Below are 19,407 nucleotides of genomic sequence, written 5' to 3'. Positions count from 1 at the left end.
TCTGTCACTATCCTCTCCTTTGTACAGGGAGACAGAATAGGGATGCAGGTGGATAAAAATCTACTTATTGTTAAGAAAAAGAATTTGGTACCATCCCATCTTGTTGCTTTTGATATTGAAGAGAGCAGTGCTTGTGGGCAGTAAGGTGCTCTTTCAGTGTTTTGGGGCCAGTGAGAATACCCTATGCAGGTTATGTTAACTCTGAATGTCAGTGAGCAGCCTAACTCTCCAAGCAGGGCAGAGGAACTCAGTTATAACAGTGACTGCAACGATCGGTTTGCATCATTGAACTTAAAGCGTTGTGTGTACAAACAAAAGTGTATTTAATCATTAACTAGCAAAGTGACTGATGGAAATAAAAACAGAAAATGCTGGAAATACTCAGCAGGTCTGGCAGCATTTGTGGAGAGAGAGAAGCAGAGTTAAAGTTTCAGGTCTGTGATCTTTCATCGGAACTGACGTACAACTGGGGCCCCTGAAATTCACTGGTGCCTTAACTCCCCAGAATTGGGCAACAATCCCAGGCAAACTCTGCAACACGTCAAAGACATCATCACAGCAACAATTTGTATTTATGTACAATCTTCAATGTAGAAAGACATTCCAAGGTGCTTCAAAGGTGTAATAAAAAGGACATTAAGCTAAAGGCGGGACTATTACGGATGACCAAAAGCTTGGGCAAAGAAATGGAGATTAAGCCTGGTCTTGCAGGAGGAGGAGAATTTGAGGTTGAGTGAATTCCAGAGTGTGGGGTCTCGTCTGAAGGCACAGCCACCAAAGGTGAGGGAGGGATGTACAAGAGTCAGGGTCAGAGCTCTTAGTAGATCTTTAGAATATTGTATAGCAGAAGTATCTAGTGGCTTTTTTTTAAAATGCGGGTTTTGCACATCTAAATGCAGCTCTCAGACCGTTTTATATTGACATCAGTGGAATATTTCCACTGCCAGTTCTCAGTGTGCCTCTGTGCAGTTGGTGGCAATCCCAGAGTAAATCTACTAATTTCCAGTTGTCTGGCAGAAATGCTATTCTACAGACTATTACTACGCAAGAACGAAAGAGCTTTGATTTGTGGAGCAGTTTGCATTTATACAGTCCCTTTAATGTGGTAAAATGCCCCAAGGTGCTTCAAATCCTGTGAATTACCTTTGAGCTGCAGTCACTGTTATGTAGCCAAACGTTCCAACTTGACAACTAGTTCGGACATCAAGGTTCCACACATAGCTAATACTAACCATACTGATGGCTATTGGTTGCTGCACAGTTCCAGTGGAAAAAGCTGAGGGAGCGAAATGAGGTGGGGGGTGCGGTAGTGCTGTAGGAAGGGACCCACGAAAAATTCTGTGGAACTGCAGAGCGCTATTGATGTACGACTCACTTTAACTATAATTCATGTTTTATTAGTGGAGACCTGCAATACTTGGGAAATATTGTAGAACAGTAACTGTGGTGGGGAGGGGCATCACTGCTGAGCCAGATCCTGCCCCTTTCTAATATTTATGCACAAGTTAATTTCAGCAGGAGTTGCTGGATAGTGATCCACAGTAGAAACTCTGACTAACCTAATAAATTAATATTTTGCACCTGTCTTCACAAAAGGAAGCAGATGATGCCAAGTTTTCACTAAGAGGCGAGGGAAATTATGGACAGGATAGTAATCGATGTTAATTGTGTTTAATCATAAGCATGGGGAAGGTGTTAATCAGGGTCTGCCTTGAGTATATAAGGAGAGACTGACTCAAACCTTCACCCAGTTTCAGTGAGGAGCTGTATGTTTGTAATCTTTTTACTTTGTAAAATAAATACATGACTGAGTAAATATTGGCTTCATCATAATCCTTCAAGCTTTCTGGAGTATAACATGGTAGCAAAGAATGGTTGCCTAAAGGTGAAGGTTGGCAACTAACATTTTTTCACATCAAAAACTAAAATCTCACTGGCTATTGTGGAAAATGGCGGAAAGCAAGTGTAAATTGTCAGGGTATGATGACCCTCTGACGTTCTGAGTCTGAGCCATATGACGAGTGGAAGAATGATGTGGATGTGTGGGCACAGGTTATGTCCCTACCAAAGAGGAAACAAGGTGTGGCCTTGGCATTGTCCCTTCCTACCAAAAGTAAAATCAGAAGCAAAATGTTCTGTGAATGGGATGCTTTTCACCTGGATACTGATGAAGGTTTGGATCTTCTGTTAGAATTCTTGGATGAGATTTACAAGAAAAATGATCTGTTAAATGCCTATGAGGCATGGCCAGACTTTGACAGATTTTGGAAAACATGATTATTCAATGGAGAAATATATCATGGATTTCAACAGGCTGTATAGAAGATTGAGGAAACTCAATTTGGAGATCCTTGGTTCAGTGCTCGCATTTAAATTGCCAAATTCTGCTTCGACCCCTTTCCTATCCTGAGTGGTGTGAAACAGGGCTGTGTTCTCGCACCCACACTGTTTGGGATCATCATCTCCCTGCTGCTCTCACATGCGTTCAAGTCTTCAGAAGAAGGAATTTTCCTCCACACAAGATCAGGTGGCAGGTTGTTCAACCTTGCCCGTCTAAGAGCGAAGACCAAAATACGGAAATTCCTCTTTGCTGACGATGCTGCATTAACATCCCACACAGAAGAGTGTCTGTAGAGACTCATCGACAGGATTGCGGCTGCCTGCAACGAATTTGGTCTAACCATTAGCCTCAAGAAAACTAACATTGTGGGACAGGACGTCAGAAATGCTCCATCCATCAAAATCGGCGACCACGCTCTGGAAGTGGTTCAAGAATTCACCTACCTAGGCTCAACTATCACCGGTAACCTGTCTCTCGATGCAGAAATCAACAAGCGCGTGGGAAAGGCTTCCACTGCTATGTCCAGACTGGCCAAGAGAGTGTGGGAAAATGGCATACTGACATGGAACACAAAATTCCGAGTGTATCAAGCCTGTGTCCTCAGTACCTTGCTCTATGGCAGCGAGGCCTGGACAACGTATGTCAGCCAAGAGCGTCGTCTCAATTAATTCCATATTTGCTGCCTCCGGAGAATCCTTGGCATCAGGTGGCAGGACCATATCTCCAACACAAAAGTCCTCGAGGCTGCCAACATCCCCAGCATATACACCCTACTGAGCCAGTGGCGCTTGAGATGGCTTGGCCATGTGAGCCGTATGGAAGATTGCAGGATCCCTAAGGACACATTGTACAGCGAACCCGTCACTGGTATCAGACCCACCGGCCGTCCATGTCTCCGCTTTAAAGATGTCTGCAAACGCGACATGAAGTCCTGTGACATTGATCACAAGTCGTGGGAGTCAGTTGCCAGTGATCACCAGAGCTGGTGGGCAGCCATAAAGGTGGGGCTGAAGAGTGGCGAGTCGGCAGTTGGCAGGAAAAAAAAGACAGAAGCGCAAGGAGAGAGCCAACTGTATAACAGCCTCGACAACCAATTTTATCTGTAGCACCTGTGGAAGAGCATGTCACTCTAGAATTGGCCTTTATAGCCACTCCAGGCGCTGCTTCACAAACCACTGACCACCTCCAGGCGCTTACCCATTGGCCTCCTTGTCTCGAGAGACAAAGAAGAGGTGGAGGAGAAGATTGAGGAAACTCAAGTTGGAAATCCTGGAATCTGAATGAATTGTACTAGTCACAAGGAGGTTTAGTCCAGTTGGTTAAAACGTTATTTGGATTCACTCAGTAGTGAGGATCGACGCAAGGTTAAGGAGTATAAAAGTACAAATTGCTTTAGGTTTGGTGATAGCACATTGAAGTCACTGAAGAGTTGCAATTCCATGTGAAATAGCTTGAGTAAGCCACTTTATCAGCACTGATGTCTCTAGTGAGATACCTTTTATTGAGTAAACCAATGAAAAAGGCACAAATGAAATTTGGTATAGAGCATGATACGGCAATTATTTTTGGAAAGCAGTTTACCAGTCAGGGCATTACTGTATCCCCTTGACAAAACCTGATGTTTCTAGTCTGTGTTGGAGAAGTATTAATGGCATCGGGTGATAACAATCAGCGAAAAAAAGCAAATTGTTCTGGAGTTACACAGACAATTTGCTCACTCTTGTCAAAGATTATAAGCCCTGCCAAAGGATGCAGGCATAATTGAAGAGTACGTGACGATATTAGAGATTAATGAAAATTGTGAAATCTGTAAAAAGCATCGGAGGACACAGTCACGTCCTGTTGTAAGCCTTTCATTGGCAGCTGACTTTAATGAAGTAATTGCAATGGATTTAAAGGTATGGGGCAAGGACAAACATTTTCATTCTCCATTTTATTGACCTGGCAACCAGATTTAGTCTTTCTACAATAATACATAGCAAAGACAAAAGAATGATTGTAGATAAAATCGTGGAAAAATGGATAAGGACTGGACTTGGGGCACCAGCTAGGCTTCTGACTGATAATGGAGAGGAAATTGCCAATGCCGAGTTCAGAGACGTGTGAAAACATGAACATTATGGTTATGAATACCACAGCTGAAAGTTCTTTCAGCAGTGGGCTCTGTGAAAGGAATCACGCAGTGATTGATGAAATGCTGCATAAAATCTTAGCTGACCAACCAAACTGCAAGTTGACAACTGCCCTGGCATGGGTAGTTCGTGCAAAGAATTCACTGCACACTGTTCTGGGGAATATAGACCCTATTGATCTATGGGCAAAATCCCAAATTGCCTTCTGTACTGTGTGACTGCCCTCCTGTTCCAGAAGATACTACAATTAGTTCAATTTTTTTTTCTGCGCTTTTGAATGCTTTACATGCAGGGAGATGGGCTTTCATCAAGGTTTCGGAGAGATCTGAGAATTTAATTCAAAATTTGATGTGTTTAGTTTAGTTTAGAGATACAGCACTGAAACAGGCCCTTCGGCCCACCGAGTCTGTGCCGACCATCAACCACCCACTTATACTAATCCTACACTAATCCCATATTCCTACCACATCCCCACCTGTCCCTATATTTTCCCTACCACCTACCTATACTAGGGGCAATTTCTAATGGCCAATTTACCTATCAACCTGCAAGTCTTTTGGCATGTGGGAGGAAACCGGAGCACCCGGAGGAAACCCACGCAGACACAGGGAGAACTTGCAAACTCCACACAGGCAGGACCCGGAATTGAACCCAGGTCGCCGGAGCTGTGAGGCTGCGGTGCTAACCACTGCGCCACTGTGCCGCCCCTATATGTTATAAAAGAGAGGATTATGGGAATGGAAAGGCCTTAGTAAGGTAATAGATTGTGGTGGTAAGACAGTAGTTAAGGTTCATTCATCCCGATTAATTGGTATTGATTACAAAATCTCAGAATCTGAGCAGCTGCTAGAAGGAAACTAGGTACCTTGTGTCTCATGCTCATGTGTTTTATGATGGTCCTGAGGAACAGACTATGGTAGATCAAGGGTTGTATAGTAATGTGAGTGATCACGGCGAGCAATCGCATCCATAGGCCAATTGCCCCGAGTAAGTACTTGGGTGATGTATATTCCAGAGGGGTCTGGTGAGTGAAGGGATGCGACAGTTGTGGGATGTGCAGGAAAATCTACTGACAGTTTTAAATATTATTGAATGTTGATGGTGGCCAAGAACTGAGCTCCATGGACTGGAAGAGTGGAAAGTAAGAAAGCGCAATGCACATTCTGATAGTGGGTCTGAAAGTGACACTCATACTGGAGAAAAAGCCTCCGATTGTGAGAGAGATCTTACAGTAGTAGTCCCGAAAGACATCAAAGTGCTAGTAGAGGCTGTAATTTGAACAGATTACATAATGAAATGAAGGCTGAAGAACAGTCTTGCAATAGAACTAGAAGCAGAAATCCTCATGACTGAAGTTTTGGTGGCTGCCAGTAAACTTGAGGATAAACTAATGAGCGGCAGAACAAAAGGAGTTTGAGTTTGGTGTTTGTTCTGAGGTGCCAGATAAGGTTCAGCCAGCTTGGTCACGTAGATGGATTTGTACTGAAAAAGTCTTCCCCACTGGGACTTGTAAGGCTAAAGTGAGGCTAGTTACAAGGGGTTTTGAAGAATGACTGATACAGATGCTAGAGTGGATTCTTCCACAGATGGCAAAGTAATCTTGAAATTCTTTTGGCCATATATGTTCATAGGAGTGCAGATCGATTGACATAAATGCCATCTTTCTGCAGGGTAATGCTTTTCAGCGAGAACTATTTCTGAAACTGCCTAAAGAGATCGCAGATGTAGAAGGAAAACTATGAAAACTAAACAAATGTATCTGTCTTAATGATGCCTCTAGGGTGTGGTATTTCTCAGTGAGATCTGTTTTGCAGAAAATTGGTTGTGTTCAACTAAAAGCAGATCCCACAATGTTTTATTGGTATCATAAAGGGAAACTTGCAGGCATCTTCTTGATGCAGGTTGATTACTTATACAGTGGTACTGCAGAATTTGAAAAATGTGCTAAGATTAGAGTAGAATTTATGATTGGGAGTCAGGCATGTGGGGCTTTTAAATATATTGGTTTAGATATTAAGCAGAGTCGGTCTGGAATAACTTTAACAATCGTATTTAGAGTGTTACTGCCATCCTGGTTAATTGTGCCAAGTGATCACAGAAAGATGACATATCTAAAGAGAGCAATTGCAAAGCTTGGTTGGTGAATTAAACTAGTTGTGCACTCAGTAGACCTGATGCTAGTTTTGATATGTTGGAGTTAAGTAGAAACATAGAACCATAGAAAATGTGCAGAACAGAAGGAGGCCATTCAGCCCAACGTGTCTGTGCCAGCCGAATAAACTGTCCGCCCAAACTAATCCCACCTTCCAGCACCTGGTTCATAGCCTTGCAGATTACAGTACTTTTTAAAAGAACTGAGGGTCTCTGCCTCCGCCACCATTCCTGGCAGCGAATTCCAGACACCCACCATCCTCTGGGTGAAACACTTTCCCCTCATGTCCCCTATAATCCTTCTACCAAGCACCTTAAATCTGTGTCCCCTGGTAACTGACCTCCCTGCCGGGGGAAAACGGGTCCTTCCTGCCCACTCCATCCAGGCCCCTCATAATTTTGTACACCTCTATTAAGTCACCCCGCAACTTCCTCAGTTCCAGGGAAAACGACCCTCGTCTATCCAATCTTTCCTCATAGCTGCAACCTTCAAGCCCTGGCAACATATACTCTACAAAACAATTCTTTCATTTCTCTAATGTGGTGACTAGAACGGCACGCAATACTCAAACCAACACTCCTTACAGTTCCAGCATCACATCCCAGCTTTTGTACTCTATACCTCGGTGAATAAAGGAAAGCTATCCATATGCCTTCTTCACTCTAGCTACCTGTTCTGCCGCCTTCAGGGACCTTTTGGATATGCACTCCAAGGTCTCTCACTTCTTCTACCCCTCTCAATATCCTCCCTTTTATTGTATATTCCCTCACTTTATTTGCCCTCCCCAAATGTGTTACCTCACACTTCTCTGGATTGAATTCCATTTGCCGCTTTTCCGCCCACTCAACCAAAACACATCATTCTGGAGCCCACGGCTTTCCTCCTCACTATTAACTACGTGGCCAATTTTTGTGTCATCAGCAAATTTCACAATCATGCCTCCCACATTTAAGTCCAAATTATTAATATATACCACAAACAGCAAGGGACCCAACACTGAGCCCTGTGGGACACCACTGGAAACTGCTTTCCATTCACAAAAACATCTGTTGACTACTACTCTTTGTTCCCTGTCCCTGAGCCAATTCTGGATCCAACCTGCCACCTTCCTGTGTATCCCATGGACTTTCATTTTACTGACCAGTCTGCCATGTGGGACCTTGTCAAATGTCTTACTAAAATCCATGTAAACCACATCCACTGCACTACCCATGTCACTTCCTCAAAAAAAAATCAATCAAGTTAGTAAGACATGACCTTCCCCTAACATTCATATTGACTATCCCTGATTAATCCGTGCCTTTCTAAGTGACAGAATCTATTGAGGGTCAGGATAAACTGACAATTTACCCAACACTGAGGTCAGACTGACTGGCCTATAATTACCTGGCTTATCCCTCGCACCCTTTTTAAACAGTGGTAGAACGTTCGCAGACCTCCAATCATCTGGTACCTCTCCTGTTTTTAGTGAGGATTTGAAGATGATCCTCAGCGCATCCGCTATTTCCTCCCTGGCTTCCTTTAACAATCTGGTATGCAACCATCTGGTCCTGGCGATGTATCCACTTTCAGGGATGTCAGATCCTCAAGCACTTTGTCTGTCATTATGCTTAATGTATCTTAATATTTCACACTCCTCCTCTTTAACTACAATGTCTGCATCAACCCCCTTCTTTGTGAAGACAGAAACTCATTAAAAACCCTGCCCACATCTTCTGCATCCACGTATAAGTTCCCTTGTACATTTCTGATGGGCCCTACCCTTTCCTTAGTTACTCTCTTGCTCTTAATGTACTGATAAAACATCTTTGGGTTTTCCTTGATTTTACCTGTCAATAATTTTTCGTCCTCTCTTAGCAAACAGGATTAAGGAAAATCCCAAGACTTTTTATACATATATAAAGAGCAAGAGGGTAACCAGGGAAAGGGTTGACCCACTCAAGGACAGAGATGGGAATCTATGTGTGGAGCCAGAGGAAATGGGCAAAGTGCTAAATGGGTACTTTGCATCAGTATTCACCAAAGAGAAGGACTTGGTGGATGATGAGCCTAGGGAAGGGAGTGTAGATAGTCTCAGTCATCTCATTATCAAAAAGGAGGAGGTGTTGGGTGTCTTGCAAAGCATTAAGGTAGATACGTCCCCAGGGCCTGATGGGATCTACCCTAGAATACTGAGGGAGGCAAGGGAAGAAATTGCTGGGGCCTTGATAGAAATCTTTGCATCCTCATTGGCTACAGGTGAGGTCCCAGAGGACTGGAGAATAGCCTATGTTGTTCTTTTGTTTAAGAAGGGTGGCAAGGATAATCCAGGAAATTATAGGCCGGTGAGCCTTGCGTCAGTGGTAGGGAAACTATTAGAGAGGATTATTCGGGACAGGATTTACTCCTATTTGGAAACAAATGAACTTATTAGCGAGAGACAGCATGGTTTTGTGAAGGGGAGGTAGTGTCTTACTTATTTGATTGAGTTTAAGGTGAGAGGGGCAAAGTTTAGAGGGGATGTGCGAGGCAAGTTTTTTACACAGAGGGTGGTGAGTGCCTGGAACTTGCTGCCAGGGGAGGTGGTGGAAGCAGATACGATAGCGACGTTTAAGAGATATCTTGACACATATATGAATAGGAAGGGAATAGAGGGATATGGGCCCCGGAAGTGCAGAAGGTGTTAGTTTAGGCAGGCATAAAGATTGGTGCAGGCTTGGAGGGCCGAATGGCCTGTTCCTGTGCTGTACTGTTCTTTGTTCTTAGCTTTTCTAATTTCCTTTTTTACTTCAACCTTGCACTTTCTATACTCCTCGGCTTTCTAAAGTATTAAGATATTTGTGATCGTCATAAGCTTTCTTTTTTTGCTTTAACTTACCCTGTAAGTTTTTAGATAACCAGGGGGCTCTAGGTTTGGCAGTGCCACCCTTAATCTTTGTGGGGACATGTCTACACTATGCCCGTAGTATCTCACTCTTGAATGCCTCCCACTGGTTTGCTACTGATTTTCCTTCAAGTAGCTGTACCCAGTGCACATTGGCCAGGTCATCTCTCAGTTTTGTAAAATTGCCTTCCCCCAATTTGGAACCTTTCCTTCTCCTTTATCTTTGTCCTTTTTGTTCTAGCTTAGTCCTTTTGTACTGCGATGAAACACCCAAAAGTTGAGTGTGTTTGTTTTAAGGGCAAATAAAACATTAAAAAAAATTAAATCTGGAGAAATGCATACTTAAGTTCCCATCCTTGGGTGACCCAAAGAATATGAAACTAGTCATCTTTAGTGATGCTTCACATGCTAATCTTGCTGATGGGTATTCAAGTGCAGCTCGTTTCATAATATTTCTGATAGGTGAAAATGGGGAATGTGTTATAGCTTGGGAAGCTAGGAAGATTGGGTTCTTGAAAGTGGAAACACTGGCTCTAATTGTCAAATATTTCAGGTGAGATTCTGTGCAAGGTGCGTACTAATAAGATACCCATTGCATGTTGCGTAGATAATCATTCCTTGTGGGATGATGTACACTCTACAAAAAGTGTGAGCAAAAAGTTAAGAATTGACGTTGCTGGATTGAAATAAATGCTGGAGAGAAAGGAAATCTCCAGAATTAAAAGGGTATATGCAAGTCATCAGCTATCTGCTTTACAAAAAGAAATGCTTGCACAAAGAATTTGTTAGGGGTCCTAGAGGAAATAATTGTGCATGTTAAAAGTTTCTTTTAAAGATAAAGGGTATCTGATAATTGTGTTTAACACCTCCACCTGCATATAATTAATCATGGTTGGTCTTGAGTATATAAGGAAACACTTGCAGAATCTGGGTGAGAGTTTGATTGAGGAGCTGCATGTTTGTAACCTTTTTACTTTGTAAAATAAATGTACAGCTGAGTAAAGATTGGCTCCAGCATAATCCTTCAGCAACAAGTTTTCTGGACTATAACAGAGAATGTGTAAACAGACTAACATTACTGAAAGTTAGTAAGTCACCTGGTCTGGATGGAGTGCAACCTAGGTTGCTGAAAGAAGCAAAAGTAAAAATAGCAGAGGCATTGGTCAATCTTTCGATCCTCATTTGATGCAATGTAATGCTGCAGGATTGCTAATGTTATCTATCTCCCCTTTTGGTATAAATCAGGAAACGACAGGCCGGTCAGCCTAACCGTGGTGAAGTTATTGGAAACCATTATCAGGAACAAATACTTTCATTGGAAAGGGATGGGTTAATCAAGAGCTATGGGTTTGTTGTAGGTGGACTGAGTCTGACTAATTTGCTTGAATTATTTGAGATTAGAGAAGATTGACCATAGTGCAGTAGAGGTAGATTGGACTTCCAGATGGCATCTGATAAAGTGCCACACAGGAAGCTTAGGATGGCAGCCTATACAATTGAGGCAAATAGCAGCATAGATACAGATTGACAGGACATGGAGGGTGGTAGTGGTGGATAGATATTATTCAGACTGAGGTGGTTTGCAGTGGTCTCGAGGGTCAGCTTTGGGTTCATTTACTCTTAATTTTTATAAATGACCTGCTCAGCTGGGAGCAGCATTATAAAGTTTGTAGATGATACAACACTTGACAGAGTAGATAGTGATGAGGGCAGTTATAGGCTTCAGGGTGACGGGATGGTGAAATGAGCAGAAGCATGGCAGGTGGAGTTCAAAATGGAGAAGTGATCCACTTTGAGAGGATTATCATGGAAAGACAGTATACTATAAATGGGATGATTTTGAAAACTGTAAATGAGCAGAGATACCTTGATCATCGACACAAATCCTTAAAAGGTGGCAGGGCAAGTTGATAAGGTGGTTTACAAAGCACGAGTTACTTGGGTTTGTAAATAAAGGCGTAGAATGTAAAATCAAAAGGATCATGGTCAAACTTTATAAATCACTAGTACCAGGATGCTCAGGGCTGAGGGAGCAGTCTTGAGAAGTTAAAAGGTTAGGACTGTTCTCCTTGGAGCACAGACAGTTCAGAGGTGTCCTCATCGAGGTTTTCAAGATGGGAGAGTTTTTGATAGAGGAAAGACTACTCCCTCTGGTGAGTGGATCAGATTTAAAATTAGTGGCAAAAGATCAAGAGGGACGTGAGAAATGTTTTCACTGAGTTGAGTTGTAGGGAGCTGGAACATTCTACTTGAAAAGTTGGTGAAAGCTGATGCCATAAATAATTTTAAAAGGGAGTTGGTCAAGTATTTGAGGCCGAGGAACAGAAAGGACTGTGGCCAAAAAATGAGGGTGTGCAACTAAGCACGACTGCTCTTTCAAAGAGCCAGCATAAGCAAAACAGGCCTCTTTCTGTGCTATAAATTTCCATGATTCTGTGAATTTCCCCCTACCAAAAGGATGTGATCAATTGTAGCACCTTTTGGTTCAGAGCAGGAATCAAAGCTATGAACTTCCAGTTTATATAATTGAGTGGTTCTTTTACTGATGGATCCATGGGCGCTCCCCATCTGAACCTTTTGCATGACAAACCATGTGAAAGTTATGAAATACTGTTTTGAACTTTTTAGTAAGGGAGTTACGTGAAGGGTGTAGGTTTCAGGGCACTTGCTTGGCTAGGTTCATTGTTTATAAATAGGGAAGTTACCATGAGTTTCCTTTTGAGTTTTGGAACCTTGTGCTATGTGGTTTGTTTGAAAATATTTTTGTGCGTGGGGTTTGCAGCTCTCAAATTGGGTCAAGTTTTAATACAATTTCAAGAATGAGTTTGGTCAGTCAGAAATATTTGAACTTTTCTTTTTCTAGGTAGGTGTGGAAGTTTTTGGGTCTTGTTGGAGTCATATCTGTGTCTCTGTCGTCATTTGGAGTCACCGCTCCCGTAGAAATGGGGATGTTTGTTGGTTACGCAGTATTCAGTACCATTTGCAACTCAGATACTGAAGCAGCCCACATGCAGCAAGACCTGGGCAGCATTCCGGCTTGGCCTGATAAGTGGCAAGTGCCACTTGTGCCACACAAGTACCATGCAATGATCATCAAGAGAATCTAACCATCTCCCCTTGACATTCAGTGGTATTACCATCGCTGAATCCCCCACCATCAATATCCGGAAGGTTACCCTTGACCAGCAACTGAACTGGACCAGCCATATAAATACTGCGCTGCAAAAGCAGGTCAGAGGCTGGGAATCCTGTGGCGAGTGACACACGTCCTGACTGCCCAAAGCCTGTCCACCATCTACAAGGCACAAGTCAGGAGTGTGATGGAATACTCCCCACTTGCCTAGATGGGTGCAGCTCCAACAACACTCAAGAAGCTCGACACCATCCAAGACAGCAGCCCACGTGTTCGGCACCCCATCCTCCCACCTTAAACATTCACACCCTCCACCACCGGAGCACAGTGGCAGCTGGGTACCATCTACAAGATGCACTGCAGCAACTCAACAAGGCTCTTTCAACAGAACTTTCAAACCTGTGACCTCTACCACCTCGGACAAGGGCAGCAGATGCATGGGAACACCGCCAATTGCAAGTTCCCCTCCAAGTGTCTCCCTGACTTAGAAATATATCACTGTTCCTTCACTGTCACTGGGTCAAAATCTTGGGCATCCCTTCTTAACAGTACTATGGATGTACCTACACCAAATGGACTGCAGTGGTTCAAAAAGGTGACTTACCACCAACTTCTCAAGGGCAATTTGGGGTGGGTAATAAATGCTGGCCTTGCCAGCAATGCTCACAATCAATGAATGAATTGGAAAAAAAATGTGAATCTTTTTTCCATGTCCCCTTTTTCTCTTTTTCCCCCCCCCCCCCAAAAAAAGTGAAGTAGTTGAGACTAAGTCAATTAAGAAACTTTCAAAACTGAAATTTTTATTAAGGTATTAAATAGTATGGAATTGAGGTGTAAATAGAGTTAAGCTACAGAGAATCCATGGTCTAATTGAATGACGGAGGGGCTGAATGTCCTGATCCTGTTTGTGTTCGTATGAATTTATTGAACATTTGAATGATCTGGCATGGCATTGCTCACAGGACAGGAAATTTGCTGATTTAGAACAATAGTGGATAGAATCAGGTGAGAGATAACACTGGTTTACAGTTAGCGAATAAGCCAAATTCCATTTTTATTCTTTGCTATTCTGTGATTTTACTGGCTTTGGGGACTGAACATCCACAAACCTCCAGTATTGTGTGAAAGCTGTAAATGAGTGGCTGTTACATTTTTATTCACTTTTGTTTTAATTATGCACAGTACAATAGCATCTGTGATGCCTGTTGGAGTTAGATATTGACAGGTAGAAGCAGTTAGAGTATGGCTACCCGACAGGACCCGATGACATATCTGGGTCGGGTCGCTCTTCTGGGTCCGGCAAACGGAAGCTACGTTAACTGAACATTCCAGGGGTCGGGTTGGGCGCAGGAAAAAATGAAAGGACTTGGGCCAGGTTGGGCTCGGGTCGGATGTGGTTCTGTTGGGCTCAGGCCTGGTTTCATTTGCAGACCCGAGCAGGCCTTTATAAGCAGTGTCCTTTAGCTGCACTGGAGGTGATTCTTTATCTTTGGTGGCATTGGGGTATGGTTGTGGACTTTGATACTTAAATTGATCCTGAACCTTGGCAGACCTTGGGTCGTGGTCCTGGAATATGTCAGCATTGAGGTTTTAGTTGGAGGAATGCAGAGTTTAACACTCTGTTTCCACATATGTTATTTATGAAGGGATAGCTTGTGCCAGGCAGTTCTCCAGGGGAGGTGGTGGCGTAGTGGTGATGTCACTAGACTAGTACCCCAGAGCCCCAGGCTAATGCTCTGGGGACACTGGTTCGAATCCCACCACGGTAGATGGTGGAATTTGAATTTAATTTAATATGGAATTAAAAAGCTAGTCTAGTGGTGACCATGAAACCATTCTCAATTTGTTGTAAAAACCCATCTGGTTTGCTCATGTCCTTTTAGGGAAGGAAATCTGATGATCTTACCTGGTCTGGCCTACATGTGGCGGCACCGTGGTGCAGTGGTTAGCACCGCAGCCTCTTTCACACAAAATGAATTTTTAAAAAAAGGGGGGACTCCCATGTCTTGCCTGTGTGTGTGTATGGGGGGCATTATGGTTAACTAGCACCATATCTTGGAGTTTGGGTGATCTTGGTAAATTGCCTGCCTGTTCTATCATTCTATTGGATCGTGGTGATTTTGTCCCTCAACCCCATTTACCCACCTTTGATCCATATCACTTTTTGCCCTTATCTGACAAGCACTAGTTTTTAGATTCTGCTCCCTTATTCTGGACACTCTCACCTGAGGAAGTACTTTCTCTATATCTACCCTATCGAATCCCTTCTTCATTTTAAACAACTTGACTACGTACGATCATATGACTTGGGAGCAGGAGTAGGTCATTCGGCCTTCAAGGTTGTTCTGCCTTTTGATAAGATCATGGCTGATCTGATTGTGGCCTCAACTCTACTTTCAAGAATCTATCTAACTGTGCCTTCAAAATATTCAATGACCCTGCCTCCACTGTTCTCTGGGAAGAGAATTCCACAGCTTGATGACCCTCCGAGAAAATTTCTCCTCATCTCCATCTAAACTGTCCGGTTCCAAACTTTCCCACATGGGGAAACATCCTGTCAGGATCCATCCCATCAAGTCCCCTCATGATCTTTTATGTTTCAATAAGATTATCTCATTCTTCTAAATGCCAAAGAGTATAGGCCCAGCCTTTCCTCATAAGATAGCCTCTTCACAGGAATCAGTCGAGTGAGCCTTCTCTGAACTGCTAATGCAATTTTATCCTTTCTTAAGGAGACCAAATCTGTACACAGTATTCCAGATGTCTCGCCAACGCCCTGTACAACTATAGCAAAACTTCCTTACTTTTATGTTCCATTCCCCTTGCAATAAATGACAACATTCCATTTGTATTCCTAATCATTTGCTGTACCTGCAAAGTAACTTCTTGTGAATGATGTACCAGGACACCCGGATCCCTCTACCTCCAGAGTTCTGCAATCTCTCTCCATTTAAATACTATACTGTGTTTCTATTCTTCCTGCCAAAGTGGAGAAGTTCACATTTTCCCGCTGTATACTCCATCTTCCAAATTTTTGCCCACTCAATTAACCTATCTAAATCCCTTTGCAGACTCCTTATATCCTCCTCAGACTTATTCTCCTACCTATCTTTATGTCATCAGCAAACTTAGCAACCACACATTCAGTCCCCAAGTCATTTATATAGATTGGAAATAATTGAGGCCCCAACACTGATCGCTGTGACACTCTACTAGTTACAGCTTGCCAACCCGAAAATGACCCTACTCTTTGCTTCCTGTTAGCTGACTAATCCTCTATCCATGCTAATATGTTACCCCCTACACCATGAGCTCTTATTTTGTGTTCTCATCTTTGATGTGGCACCTTATCAAATGCCTTTTGGAAATCCAAGTACACCATATCTACAGATTCCCTTTATCCAAGTTGCTTCCTCAAAGAACTCTAATAAATTAGTCTCACTATTTCCCTTTCACAAAACCACGTTGACTGCCTGATTGCATTAAGAGTTTCGAAGCATCCTGCTATAACCTGCTGAATAGATTCTAGTATTTCCTTTATGACAAAAGTTAGGTTAACTGGCCTGTAGTTTCCTGTTTTCTGTCTCCTTCCTTTCATGAATAGAGGAGTTACATTGCTATTTTCCAATCTGATGGATCTTTCCAGACTCTACGGAATTGTGGAAAGTTACAACCAATGCATCTTCTATCCTATTGACAGTATTAATAATTATAATTCACATTAAACTCTCTTTTTTTTGTTTGTTTTCTTTCCTGCTGCTTCCTTTCCAATGAAATAATAAGCAATGAAGTTAATAGTGATTCTGTTGTAATATTGCAAATTAATGTGTTTCAGAAGAGCTTCTTTACCCAGAGAATGATAGAATATGGAATTCGCTATCACAGGATAGTTGGGGCAAAAAGCATGGATGCATTTAAGGGGAAGTTACAGAAAGACATCAGGGAGAAAGAAATAGAGGGTTATACTGAGATGGTTAGATGAAGAGACGTAGAGCATAAATCCACGGAAATCCAGATCGACTGAACACTAGAGTCTCGCTACCACGATCCTTTAATAAACATAAATCATTTACATTAGATTTCTTTATTCTACACAGGAAGCAGTGGCAACATCTAACCTAGGCTACTGGCAAGGGAACGCCACGCCAGTGATGAGGCACATAGGCTTATATAGAAAGAACTTGCATTTATATAGCACCTTTTCCATTGCTGGTACATTCCAAAGTGCTTCACAGCCAACTAATTACAACAGTAACTATACTTCAAAAGTAATGTAGGGAGACGTGGCACCAATTTGAGCACAACATGGTTCTGCATAGAGTAATGAGAAAAGTGGCGAGTTAATCTGCTTTGATACTGATTGATGGATGAATTGCCTGCTCTTATTTGAATATTGCTATAGAGTCTTGCCTTCACCTGTACAGGTTAGTCTGACATCTCGTCTGAGCCACAATGCAGGAGCACTGGAGTGTCAGTCTAAATTATGTTCTCAAGTCACGAAGTGGGACTTGAATCCACAAACTTCTGAACTCTGAGGGGAACCTCAGTTGGCGCCACTTCAGATCATTTGATACACCCCTGAAGTGCCAAGTCCTGTTGCTCATCTTCAGGTACTTGGAGCTTTGTCTTATTGATTGTCCTTCATCCACCCAAAACAGCTGTGACTGAGAACGTCTATTTATTTGGCTTTCTGTTTGATCCTGAGCTGGGTGTCCGACCCCATATCCTCTCCATCACCAAGATCCGCCTACTTCAACCTCTAACATTACCCATCTCGACCCTGCCTCAGCTCACCTGCAGGAACACTCATCCGTGCATCTGTCACCTCTAGATGCGACTATTCCAATGCATTCCTGGCCCACCTCACACCCTCCATGAACATGTGCTCATCTAAAACTGTATCATAACTCGCATCAAATCCCGTTCACCCATCACCCTTGTGCTCCTTAATCTCCCAGTCCAGTAGTATCTGTAATTTAAAGTGCTCATCCTCGTTTCCCTCTATGGCCTCGCACTCCCTATCTCTGTAACCTCCTTCAGACCTACAATCCTTTGAGATCTCTCAAATTCTGGCTTCTTGTACATCCCCAATTTTCATCACTCTGCCATTCACAACCATACCTTCAGCTGCTGGGGCCCTAAACTCTGGAATTCCTTCCATCAACCTCCCTGTCTTTGCTTCTGTAAGGTGCTGCTTTGACCAAACCTTTGGTTACCTGTTCTAAATACTCCTTTTGTGGCTTGCTAACACTCCTGTGCAGCATCTTGTGATGCGTTTACTATGTTAAAGGCATTATATAAATGCAAATTAATTGTAATGAAGTGCAGTTGTTTCTAGGTTGTGACTAGTGTTGGCAGCAATTAGAAGTGATGATTTAAAAGCATTGCAGAACAATGAAACGGACTGTCTTAAGTTGCTATAGTACATGCAAAATCGACCATCTGATGATTGGGTCTGGTGGCTACATCTTTTAGAAATGATTTTAGGAAATGTTATATGAATTTAAGATTACACCTGATGTGATAAACTGTGAGCGAAAAATGTTTTTGTTCTCAACTTTATCCAGAACTTCTAGAATAAAATTACTGCCTTGGAATTATGTTTTTTTTTCTATTTGAAACTGGCCTTGACTGTTGAGAAAGTTCTGTAGCCTGGAATCCTCACCTGTTGTATCTTCCCTGATGCTTGGGAAGGGTCCTTCATACAGTTTCTCTTTTACCATACAGTGAAGACCCCTTGCAGTATGGCAGCTGAGTTGATGTTGCCTTTAATTGTAGAGCAGGGGGAGAGGGAGTAGTGAGAAAGCTCAATTCAGTCTGAAACCCACAGCCAGGGAGGCTCAGAGGGTCTGCTGAAGGGCATGAGCAAAGAAGAGTCGGATCCAAGCTGTTCCACAGCTGTTTTATACTGTAGTGTTCTCTTAGCTTGTTGGGAGCTGGAACATGAGCTCAGCATTGACTGTCACTGACTCCAGGTAATGGTTAACACAAAAGAAATGTTCCTATCTTAACAATTTCTCTTCAATTACTGTCTCTCAGTCTAGTCTGCTAAAGTGCAATACGTCCATTTTGGTGTTTAAACTGATTTTGACTGGATGGGGATAACATAGGTTGGGGGAGGGGGGAAACAGAGGATTTAAATCAGCCTGCTGCCTCCTGAAATCACTGGGTTGGGGTGGGTGGTGGGGTGTTGGTCAGTCACATATGAATTCTGTCTCTTGATAGAGTCTTGTTGACTTGGGGACTGAGCTTGCGCAGTTCTTAACAGTGGGAATCCCAAGAACTTTTGCACCTATCTGTGTAATGTTTTAATTGTACAGCAGTGCCAGAATAAATGGGATAATGTTTTGTGTGGGTTTCCCATCCTATCATAACAACTGTAAGAGTGGAATTAAAATTGCATTTCAGTGGTCAGTATTTTATGGAGTGGGAAGGGGAGGGAACGAGTGGTCATCTGGTGTTCCTAAAAATTTGTTCTTTCTCTGCCCTCTCACCAGGCTCAGCAATGGCTTCCGTTACTTCGAATGTTGATTCTAAAGCCGAACTCACTTCATTACTGGAGCAGTGGGAGAGGGAGAACAACAACGGGCAGAATATCGTTCCTGTCTTGACCAAGTAAACCCAGGAACAGTTCAAACTTGTTAAATTCCCTCCTTAGGAATGACCCGGAAGTTGAGAAACTCTCAAGTCAAAATATAGAATGTTAGGTTCTGTTGGGATTTATGGCACTGCAAATAGAGTGTTGGACACTGGGGGTGGGGAGGGTAAAGTGGGTGCACTTGGGGG

The 19,407-nt window shown here is 42.8% G+C and overlaps 1 protein-coding gene across 7 annotated transcripts in view; it reads left to right on the top strand.

Moving 5' to 3' along the window:
• Positions 1-19,407, top strand: part of LOC137379967 (DDB1- and CUL4-associated factor 1-like) — a 134,291-nt gene that overhangs the window by 16,301 nt on the left and 98,583 nt on the right. For all 7 annotated transcript variants that reach the window (XM_068051402.1, XM_068051404.1, XM_068051403.1 and 4 more), the window contains exon 2: positions 19,119-19,236. In XM_068051402.1, coding sequence (XP_067907503.1) covers positions 19,127-19,236 — 110 coding nt within the window. In that variant the 5' untranslated portion in view covers positions 19,119-19,126. The remainder of the gene's footprint in view (positions 1-19,118; positions 19,237-19,407) is intronic.

Source organism: Heterodontus francisci, chromosome 19 (assembly GCF_036365525.1).
Source record: "Heterodontus francisci isolate sHetFra1 chromosome 19, sHetFra1.hap1, whole genome shotgun sequence".
NCBI classification, from domain to species: domain Eukaryota; kingdom Metazoa; phylum Chordata; class Chondrichthyes; order Heterodontiformes; family Heterodontidae; genus Heterodontus; species Heterodontus francisci.
Note: the sequence above shows the minus strand (reverse complement) of the source record. Positions and strands in the feature narration are given on the sequence as shown.